The 12172-nt window shown below is 36.3% G+C and overlaps 1 protein-coding gene across 16 annotated transcripts in view; it reads right to left on the reverse strand.

Annotated features, from left to right (window-relative positions):
• Positions 1–12172, reverse strand: part of SYNE1 (spectrin repeat containing nuclear envelope protein 1) — a 497963-nt gene that overhangs the window by 372296 nt on the left and 113495 nt on the right. For all 16 annotated transcript variants that reach the window (XM_061428348.1, XM_061428354.1, XM_061428353.1 and 13 more), the window contains 3 exons: positions 9348–9431; positions 2853–2945; positions 1579–1757 (listed from right to left, as the gene is read on the reverse strand). In XM_061428348.1, the coding sequence (XP_061284332.1) occupies positions 1579–1757; positions 2853–2945; positions 9348–9431 (356 nt within the window). The remainder of the gene's footprint in view (positions 1–1578; positions 1758–2852; positions 2946–9347; positions 9432–12172) is intronic.

The following is a 12172-nucleotide window of genomic DNA, read 5'->3' on the forward strand; positions in this document are numbered from 1 at the left end:
ATCTTGTTTTGCCAGCACACACTCAGCTTGCATAATTAAATGCCATGTGGATCAACAGACAACAGACTATCATACTGACATTACCACAAAGTTTTATCATGATAGCATCATGATATATGTCACAGCATATATGTGATCACCATCCTCTCCTACTCAGGACATCTCTTCTCCCTACTCCATTAACCTTAAAATAGATCAGTGATGCCCACTGTGGATGGAATGTAAAGAGCATGCCAGCAATGTAGGACAGGCTTTCCATTTCATCCCTACTACAGTCCCAAGAGCCACAAAGCTTTGCTTTCAGAAATATTTTTGATTGCAACTTGAATCATCAAAATATACCCCCAATTAGAAAACAACCAACACACTTGAAAAGTTAAACAAAACTATATAAACTAGTAACACTAATTATATCTTCTCTATGTTTATTTTTTTTGCTCCTTATTTTTGCTTTCAAACGCTTTAAAAATAGAACTCCCTATGTTTAGTGCCTCAGTGTTTCATAATGATAAGTACTTGTTTACAACTATTTTCCAGAAGTAGAGCATAAAATTCAGATTAGATTTAGGCATGAAAAGCAAAATAGAAAGTGAGTCAACTTTATATTTCATTAGGAAAATCTTACAAAAACACAACTTCTATGTGAATAGATCTTATTACTGACCACATCTGACTGCAAAATGTTGGTATGATCAATTGAAAACTCTACTGAAACTGCTATCAGACGGTACTTTGTGAGAGTAGGAATTTTATATCCAGTGTTAATGCATATGGCCTTCCTGGTAGCTCAGTGGAAAAGAATCTTCCTGCAATGCAGAAGATGCAGGTCTGATCCCTAGAGAAGGAAATAGCTATTCATGCCAGTATTCTTGACTGTGAAATCCCATGGACAGAGGAGGCTGGGGGGCTACAGTCCATGGGGTCACCAAAGAACTGGACATAACTTAGTGACTAAACAATAACAACATTATCCCATATATGCACACACATGTAAATTTATTATGCTCTGAGGCAAACAAAACTAGAAGCAAATTCCCCGTCCATAAGCTGGAGTTGACAAAATAATCTACATTCCAGACAAAAGATGAGATCAAAGGAAACATTGAAAAATAAAATTGCTGGCAAGTTTCAGGACATAAAAACAAATTATAATTATTTCAGAATGTGGACTTTAGTTCATAATATTACTGAATAGCACGTAGTAGTCTCATGAAGAGATAATCACGTTTAAACCTCTAATTTATTTGTGGAAAGATTATTCAATAGCAGCAGAAAATCCAAACAATGACCTAAATAGAATTAGTCCTCATGCTAATCAGAGTGTAGGGATTAAACAACTTAATCGGGTCCCATCACACGAGTGAAGAAGGAATTAGCTTTATTAGAGCATTTTTCTAGAGTATCAGGGGTGCTTTCTGTCTACATTTTAACTCAAGACGAGAATGAAAGGAGACCTGAAGCCAAGCCAGTCATTCATATGTCTCCACAAATTTTGCAACCACTGCAATGAGTACTGAGTCATAAACTAACTTCAGTTTTTCAAGGGTTTCTTTAAACAAACCCCTGCTAGGAACTTACTTGGTGACTATGTACTGGACCCAGTTCAATAGCGCCTTCTTAGCGTTTCCTTGGATCTTGGTGGCCACCTTCCGTTTGCTCGGGGGGCTGGCGGTCTCAGAGCTGACCATGCTGTCCACGGAGGACGTGCTGCTGGACAGAGCCTGCAGCTGAGGCAGGTTGCTGGTCAACTCCTCGATCTGCGTGTGCAAGTCAGCAAAACATCAGCATTATCCCGGTTCTCTCATCGGATGTTTTACTTTTCCAGCTTGATGGGTCTTAACATCCTTAACACCCCCTGACCATGTAGGCTCTTAAAGGACACGATTGATGCCTTGCTCCTCTGTCCACTTCCTACCACATCTAAAATGGGACCTTGGACCCAGTAATGAACAGTTGTCAAATACATGCATGAATGAATAAAAACAAAACCTAATGGTTTTCCAGACTCATAGAATGTACACATCAAGAGTGAACTCTGTTATTTTAGATTGAAGTATATGCAATGTTAAGTGCAAAATAGCTAGCTAGTGGGAGGCTGCTGTGTAGGGCAGGGAGCTCAGTTCGGTGTCCTGTGATGACCTGAATGGGTGGGATATGGGACTGAGAGGAAAGCCCAAAAGGGAGGGGACATATGTATACATATGGCTGATCCGCTTCATTGTGCAGCAAAACTAACACAACATTGTAAAGCAACTATTCTCTGTAGAGTTGTATACCTCTGTATAGTGGTATAAAAGTATTATACCACTCTGAAGAGGGGTGCTTGTTAAGGCGGAGGCTATTTATGCATGTTGTGGGTGTAGGGGGTACAAGGGAAATCTCTGTCCTCTTTGCTCAATTTTTCTGTGAACCTAAAACTGCTCTAAAAAATAAAGTATTTTTCTTTAAAAACTAACCTATTGGCTAAAAGAATTATCCTGGATAGATTAGCATGTTAATTTCTCCCTTCAATATTTAAAAGGAGTATAGAACCTCTTCCTTCCAGAGGACAACGTAAAATTTCCTGAAGTCTTTCTACACCAATATTTCATCTCCATCATGTCCTGACCACTTTTCAGATTGGGTATCTAGGCCAGAGTTCTTTGGGGACTTCCATCTATAACACTTTAACAGAGGATAAAGGACCTTTTCCTGCTCGCAAAAAAAATAATATACATGTGAAGGTCACATTTCTGGTAACTTGAGGATTAACCACAGAAGTATGGAAAATGAGGGCATCTTCATTATGGAAATGCACCACTATCTCCATCCATGACATTCTATTAACTGAAAAGGGAGATGAAGGACAGTACCTGGAAATACAGGATAATGGTCCACATCAATCCGAGAACAATGGAGGGTCGACCATCAGCTATATCAGTGGAGTTAATGTTGACTAATTTAATCTGTTCAAAAAGAAAAAGTGTACTAGTAATGTACTAGAAGATTATAGACCATTTCATTATGCAATAAGGAGCACTTTATTAGACATCAATAACATCTGGTCATGCCTGTGCAGTGGTACACAAGAGTAAGTAAGGTGAGACATAAAAAACAAACAAGCATATGGTTTCAGTGGGAATTCCACAAGCATTCATTAGGTGCACACAATCAACACAACTACAGAATGAATTTCAAAAACTAGTTTGAAGTTGAAAAAAAAAATATGACATCATGCAAGGAATTACTAACAAAATACCAGACAGGGAAAAAAAAAAGGGTTATTCTTTACATTCAGAGGTTGACTGGAACGTAAAAGAAACTGTGAGGGGTATTTTAAGAAGATGCACTTACTTTGAAGTTTGTTACCAAATTGCATGAAACTTATGTTCTCTTTTACCTATAAAAGTCAGGAGTTAAAAATTCTAAAATTTGTACTAACCGGTGATCCTCTGTACATGGACTGACATGAAAAACAAAGGGAGAAGATGATACATATACATAAATAGTCTTTCCAAATCCATGTTATTTGTTCAGAGTGGGTAAAAAATGTAGGTGGTGAAGGCAGAGCATAATTTGCAGAATACATTTTAAAGACAAAGGAAAGCCAAGAAAGAGTAAAGCAGAAAGTGATTGTGGGGCTCAGTTCCCTGCTTTGGGGCACTGACAACCGAAAAGCATTTAGGATTAATCTGCTTACAGTTGTCCTCACTTATTCATTTTAATGACTTCCCAACTATGAGAAATGTGACTTCCTAAGTCTCGGGAAAATGGACTCGTATGGTAGGCCCAGCTTAGTCAGTCTACAGAATAGAACTGACAACTGCTCCTCGTCCTCTTCACAACCACTGAACAAATTAGAAAAAAATAAAGTACTCCTTAGATTCCAGTTCAATAATTCTCAGCAGGATTTAATAAGGTGTGCTATTAATGATAAAATTCAGGAGTTTGTAAATGGTTTATCTTCTTAAATTATCAGAAGCAAAAATATCCCACAAATACTTTACTCTTGACTAATTAAAGTTATTAGTTAGGTATAAGAAGAGTAAGGTAAAGGCTAGCACAAAAGTCACTGTAAATAATTTGAGACATACCCATGGGATTTTGCTTCACTGGTGAAGTTCATTCATCAAGTTCAGAAAGAAAATAAAGAAAAAGGAGAATTCCCATAGATTACAAGCATAGGTGTTTATTTCTTTAAAACCTAGCACATAAGATATGTAGTACTTTTTTATTGTATTAATAATAATAAAAGATTAAACTATAAATAATATCTCTTTAATCTTTTATGGCAGAACCTATTGCAATCTCTTATATTCATTTTAACTGTTTTGTTTTACACCCTCTCCAGAATTTTCTCCACATCATTTTAGTATCTGTGGGCCACAAATTTATAACATATGCTAATAACCACAAGATTAATGCATTTAACAGAAGACAAATTTTTTCTTTTTCCTTACATATTATTCTTTTTAAAATACAATTGAATATATAAGTTGTATTTCCTACCTCAACCCAGTTCCAATTATACTATGACATTTACATATTCAGCTTACTATAGAATCTAAAGATCTTTTGCTCAACTTGTGAAGAAAGAATGTTTTTCAAAATTATTTTTTTTCTCTTAAAAACTGTTCCATAATGGGTTTGAGGAGCACAGGTTTTATGTTTGTTTTACCTCCTCTACCTTGAAAAATCCTACAAAATGTACAATAAACTTAATAATCTAAGATTGTAGGACAGGCAACAGAGAGACATCCAAAGAGACTAAAGAATTCCAGAGACCAGAAAGGATGAATCACACAAATGACCCCTCAATGGAGAAAAACTCATGGAAAGTAGTGATGAATCTATTCCTCAGTCATACAAGTCTTATTAAATACTAACATATCCCTTTTTATGTAAACTAGTGGAAAATAAACAGAACGGTAGGGTTTTCTTCAAAAAAAACTTGAAGAGTGTCTTTGTTATTCTGTAAATCAAGCTAGAACCCAAGTACTAAAAAAATTTATCATGTAAAGAAAAAATCTAAATGGGGAACAAAGCAAATATAAACATTAAAGAAAAATTCTTGAAAATATGTTTGAAATATAAGTTCTTAAATTATAAAGAACAAAAATAAACAGTAAGAGGGAGGGAACCAAATAATTTTCAAAAACTCCTTCTATCCCATAGTCAATTATTTTGTGAGCCAATGGGGTAAATAAATACAAGAAAAAGAAGCCCAAACCATGTATTTGAGGAAGATTTTTAAAAATTAAAACAAAAAAATAAATAAAAATTAAAATTAAAACAGGTTTTGAGATTTGTGGAGACAAAAAATACTTGGCATTTTTGTCCTAATACTCAAATGTATTACTTTTTGCCCTTAACAAATATAATATTCAAAATCTGAATTCTCTACTTTCTAAAATTTACTTAGGTTTGTTCTGTGAAAATGGAGATGGTACAAAGAAGTTTTCTGTGAAAATAAGACTTTTTGGTTTTCTTTATAAATGATGCCTTTCATATTGAAAGGGAAAGTCGCTCAGTCACGTTGGACTCTGCAGCCCCATGGACTGTAGTCCATGGAATTCTCCAGGCCAGAATATTGGAGTAGGTAGCCTTTCCTTTCTCCAGGGGATCTTCCCAACCCAGGGATCGAACCCAGGTCTCCCACATTGTAGGCAGATTCTTTAATGTGCTGAGCCACAAGGGGAGCCCAAGAATACTGGAGTGGGTGGCCTATCCCTTCTCCAATGGATCTTCACTGACCCAGGAATCGAACCAGGGTCTACTGCATTTTTCTCCAAGCCATTAATTAGTAAAAAGAATTTTGTTCCGCATTCTAGTCAAAGAATATACATCAGAACGAGAAGAGCGGACATGCTCGCCCTGTCGATGAATACACACCAGAACAAAGAAGGACACTATTGTTATATCAGTAAAATAGACGTCAGAATGATTTGGAAAACTCTAACTATTCCGTTAACTGAGGCTTCGTCCAGCTTTCCATGAAAAACTCGTTGAGCAAGAGAAGGAAGAAGAGAAACACTCCATTAGGATGATGTTAGAGTGACCTGGAAAAAATGTTTCCAGCAAGTTTCCAACAAGAAACTAAGATTTTTTTTTTGCACATCGCAGTGCCTAGACTCTCTGTTTGGCGTGAAGTCAGCACACCTGACTGAGCTTTATCCTGACTCACTGCACTATCGACTCATCAAAATGTAGATTGTTTAAGAGCCAGAATATAGTTTTCTTTAATTTTTTATTTTTCCAGAGTTCCTATTTTACAAAAGTATTCAGTTATGCACTTGTGGAGTAAATGAATTAATTTAGTGCATAAAGAAGTAAATAATTGAATTATTATTTTTTCCAGAAGTATCTGGATATCATTCATAAAGCTGATTTTGGTACTGCCAAACACAGACTTCTTGAATTTCCACAAGTTAGAAAAGACTAAATCTAAAAGGAGTAGTGCAACCCTTTTGGCGGGAAATATGTCAACACCTAACAAAACAAAGCATACACTTATGTTTTGATCCAGCAATCATATTTCTAAAAATTTACCCAGAAGATGCACTTCCAATAATATGAAAGTACTTATGCACAGTTATTAACAGCATCATTGATTCTGTTTGAAAAATGCTAGAAACAAGCTAAATGCTCATTCATAAAAGAGTGGTTGAATGAACTCTGCCATATCCAGACAATGGAATAGTATGTAGCTGTGAAAATGAATGAGGACGATCTCTATGAATTGATTTGAGCAATTTCCATGGCATAATGGAAAACGAAAACGGTAAAGTACAATTGGTTTATCTCTAGAATGCTACCCTCATGTAAGGAAGAAGGTGGTATATGAAAATACACCTGCTCATTTCTCGCAAAAGAAATATAGAAAAGATAAATCAGAAACTAGAGAGACTGGTGAACAAGAGATGAGAAAAGAAGCGAAAGGAAGGGGAGTGGGTATGGAGAAGTAGGGATGAGGACGAAATGCCACTTCTCTAAGTATAAATTTTACCTTGAATCATAGTAATGTCTCATTCTCTAAAATAAAAAAGTCAACTATGGCATGTGCGTGGTGGTTACCCAAAGTGGAATATAACTCTATTAGTGAAGTGGAAGTTGCTCAGTCATGTCTAACTCTTTGTGTCCCCGTGGACTATATAGTTCATGGAATTCTCCAGGCCAGAATACTGGAGTGGATTGCTGTTCCCTTCTCCAGGGGATTTTCCCAATCCAGGAATTGAACCCAGGTCTCCCACACTGCAGGCGGATTCTTTACCAGCCGAGCCACTGGGGAAGCATAACTCTATTACATAATTCTATTACAAATTAATAACATAATCACACTGAAAGGGATGTGGAGAACAGAAGTAATCTAAGGAAATTTGGACAACAGTCTTTTGACTGGATATTGTAATGCCGAAGATGGAAAGAACTGTACACAAATACTGTTCTTCAGTTAGTACCCAGTTAGTTATTATACAGATCTGTTATTTATACAATTTGGGTTAATAAAAGTAGCTCTGAATCTACTTTGTGTATATATATTAGGGGTGAAAAAGGAAAGAATATATTGTAGATGAGAGCCAGGTTTCTCGTTGTAAGAGAAAACAGAAAAGAATCAGCATGAAATGGATCTTGAGGTGTTGGACTGAAATCAGAAGTGTCAGTTTGAAGTAATGGTTTACACACACCTATAACAGGACAAACTAAACAGAGAGAGAGAGAGAGAGAGAGAAACATAGATATCTGTGTATACCCAGATCAGTAGACATACATATCTCTAGATCTGTATGTGGGCCTGGGGCAATGAAACCTCAGTAGCAATGAGCACACACGGCACCTAAATCTTGATTTCTAAATGCTATTCACTAATGAAAGGAACAAAGCCGCATTAGGAAGTGGTTGATTCCAGGACGGGGGTAGGGGAAATATAAGATAAACCTGAAAAAGCTTTAGTTCTAGAAAATAAGGAAATGCTTATAGAAGAATGGGCCCATGTCAAAAGAGTACAGGAGTCAGCATGAAGGAACTCCTAATGGTCAAAGGTAGAAAAATTTGAGCAAAAAATAATAATAACAACAACAATAATAGTACTCATATTGGATTAAAACTATAGAATAAAATAAATATATATGAGTCCACAATGAAGTAAATAAGCAATTGAATAAATAAATGGGGAAGAAGAAAGGTTGTCTTTTTCTTACCTAACAATTCCAATTAATAAGTATAAAAGAAATGAGGGAAAAACAAAATCATCATCAGGTGAACAGCACGGAAGTATTACTGAAGGCAGCTGATACTAAAATCAGTGAGCAAAAGTTTGAGGAGAAGCAGAATATTAGCATAATCTCAATTATCTTCCCTAAGTTATTTCTCAATTATAAATGGAAAAGTAGTGGGTTTACCATAAAAAACTCAGTCTGTGACTTTATCAAGTAGTTGAGGGTAGGATCACCAGCAATAAGCCATGATAGAATCCTGTCCCTTCTAATATGATATACTGAGAAGAATATATCATTTCCTTGGAATTCTTGTCAAAAGTGAATAATCTCAATCTAATCATGAGAAAATATCATACAAACCAAACTGAGAGACATTCTGAAAAATAACTGCCTTGCAGTTATCATCAAGATCATGAGAGACACAGAAACACAAAGTGGTAGAATGGAAAAGACAAAGGAGCCACAGCTGAACACAAGCTGTGTTACTGGATTGTACCCGGAATAGAAATAAGACACTGGAGAAAAAAATGATGAAGTGAGATTAGTTTGTATGCTTTACTTGACAGTATCACATCAATTTTAATTTTCTTATTTGATAGCTTTACTGTTACGTATATGCTACATATGCTACATATATGTTATACATATTATACAAATGCATACGTGACCAATAGACTAGTGTTTCCTATGTACTGCGTGTGTGTGTGTGCTCAGTCACGTTTGACTCTTTCAGACTCCAAGAACTCTTCATGTCCCTGCTAGGCTCTTCTTGTCCATGGAGTTTTTCCAGGCAAGAATACTGGAGTGGGTTGCCATTTCCTCCTCCAGGGGATCTTCCTGACCCAGGGATTGAACCCGAATCTCTTGATTCTCTTGCACTGGCAGGCCAATTCTTTACTCATGCAACACCTGGGAAGCCCTACATATATGTACCATGTATATAAATAAGTTTTTCACATCAGAGAAAGCTGACCAAAGTACAGACATGACATCTCGGTGCCTTTTTTTGCTACTTCTGCAAGTCTAAAATGATTTTATAATAATACCGCACTTTTATGTTATATAGATTGCATGCAGTATTTCTACCCCCAAAATCAACATTGAAAATATTAGTATGCCCACGCCTTCTTCTTTTGTCTCTGTTTCTCTTACCTTCCTTCCTTCAAGGAACTTCAGTGCTGTGCCAATGTTTGCCACGGCATGAATTCTCTTCATCCGGCGCCCTTGTTCACATGGCTATGAAAGGGAGAAAGACAAGAATAAATAAAAATGCACACATTCAAATGATAGTTATAAAAAGCTATTTAAGTGGATTCAAAACATACTTGAAGAATATTTGAGAACAGCCAACATTACTCAATTTCTATAAAGGTTAGCCAATACCTACAGGAGCAATATCCCCATAGCACTTAGAAGGTGTATAATTAAAAAACATTCATTCTCGGCTTATGAATGCACTTACCCTTAAGGTTTCTGTATGCCTAAGGTTAGAAATTCACAAAATTCCTATGCTGTCTATTGAGACTGTTCCCCCTCTAAGTTAGGAAGCACTTTTATGAAAAGTCCTCTTGGTGCATGTAAGGGGGCAGGAGAAACATGGGAAATCTCTCTCCTTTCTTCTCAATTTTGTCATAAACCTAAAACTGCTTTGAAAAATAAAGTCTTGAGAAAAGTACTGTTGGTCAACTCACATTTTCTTTCAGTCATATCGACATGAAAGTCACTGACAGTGATATTTCTCAGTATGAACAACCAAATGCCTGGTGCATATGCATGCATGCCAAATCACCTCAGTCAGGCCTGACTCTTTGCAACCCTGCGGACTATAGCTTGCCAGGCTCCTCTGTCCATGGGATTCTGCATGAAAGAATACTGGACTGAGTTGCCATTTCCTACTCTAGGGGATCTTCCCAACCCAGGAATCGAGCCCATGTCTCTTGTGTCTCCTGCACTGGCAGGCGGGCTCTTTACCACTAGTGCCACCTGGGAAGCCCACATGCCTTATATGAGCCAAGGTTAAAAAGAAGGGATGCGAGAAAGAAAACGTTCTGCACAAAACAGTATGATCTGGTACAAGGATACGAAGTTACTTGCATTTAACTTAGCGAAATGTAATAAATTAATACATAGTTTAATAAATATGATAAAATAATAAGTGACTTCTATGTGCCACTGTTCATTTTAAAACTCAAAATAATTTCATTGAAGTTAGTAGCTTTACATTTACAGGGCCTGAGAAGATAACAAAGTCCATGACTGCAGAGCTGATAGACTGGTCTCTTCTCCGTGACACCAAAACTCTATAAACAATTTCCAGTTAGAGCTCAAAACCAAGTATCTTTTCATTTCCAGTTAGTAACATAACAGGTGATTTCTATGATATGATTTTAAACAAATATTTAAATAGAAAATATACTTAACTTTTTAAAAAAATTTAGTCTTTTCTTGCATGGCCCACTTAGTTATTTAATTAATTATCTTTTAAAATATAAAAAGCATCTAGGAACCTACAATTAAAGCCAAGTCAGGACCCAGAAATTAAGAACGAATGCCAGATCCCTCAACATAACCCTTCATCTCATCCTCCTGCCTTCCTACACCATGGCAACTATCTCATATTTGCATCAATTTTAACACAATTGACCTGCCATTAACTAACACAATGATCCTCCCTACCAGGCTACAAGCTCTTTGAGGGCACCAACCATACCTCATTTATCTTTGTTCTCCTTAGAGGGCAAAAGGCAGTGCTTTATCCATAATAGCGACTCCAGATATGTTAGCTGGACAGTCAATAGATAATGCTAAACCCAGTTACACAAGTTCTACTATAAATATACGATTGATGCTTAACAAAGTCATCTGACGGACACAGGTGATGATCCCAATTTCCTAAGAATGCCCACTGTGTACTTTTAAGTGGCTTTTTAGACTCTTCTTGAATGCAGAGTGTTAAGGAGTCTTTAAAAGCACTATACAGAAGATTAACAAAATAGATAAGAAATAAATTTCTCTGCAGTCCTTAAGCTTTATTCATATTGCTTTTACTATTTAAAATTTTTCAATGGCAATTCTTCACATTCTTTAAAAAAACCTGAGTATAAAATTAAATTTAGTATTCCTATCTTTATGTGTGATTAAAGATATATAATCATGGATCCATTCAAAGAGTAAATGTTCTAAAATAATAATTAAGTGATGTAGAGAAATCCAAGGATAATAATTCCAAAAAACTTAAATTCCCTAGTACCTGAAATAAAATCACAGATAAGAGAGTCACAGTAGGTTATTAAAAGAAACTAAGATATTGAGATTTTTCTCTTACATTGAGATGCTGATGATAAGAGAATATTAAAGTATTTGGCTGCATTTCCCAGAAGATCATGGTCAAAGCCAGAGTCCTAGGCTATCTGAATCATGGTGTTAAGTATAGTGTTCTTAATAGAGCTCTTCGTATGAGATAATTATAGAGTTCCTGAATTCTGCTAACACTCCTGAGGGAAATGCTTTTGTTCACATTCTCCTTTTGAAAGCTCTACAAGAATGCCTCAGATACTCAGCCCCTTAAATGATGCTTTTCATCTTAATGTGGTCCTGGATCAAAATGCCCACCTGTACAAAATTTAAATAATGATCACCAAGATTTATTTATAATTTCAGAGTAATTTCCTTTTATGCAATTCAGAATTTTGAAGGGCTTAATAAAAATAAATAATGAAAGGGACTTCCCTGGAAGTCCAGTGGTTAAGACACCACGCTTCTACTGCCAGGGACATGGATTTGATCCCTAGTCTGGGATCTAAAATCCTGCATGCTGCATGGCACAGCCAAATAAATAAATTAATTAATTTTGTTTTTGTTCAGTCACTAAGTCATGTCCGACTCTTTGCAACCCCATGACCTGCAGCATGCCAGGCTTCCCTGTCCCTCACTATCATCTCCTAGAGTTTGCTCAGACTCATGTCCATAGAGTCAGG

The sequence above is a fragment of the Bos javanicus genome, chromosome 9 (assembly GCF_032452875.1).
Source record: "Bos javanicus breed banteng chromosome 9, ARS-OSU_banteng_1.0, whole genome shotgun sequence".
NCBI classification, from domain to species: Eukaryota; Metazoa; Chordata; class Mammalia; order Artiodactyla; family Bovidae; genus Bos; species Bos javanicus.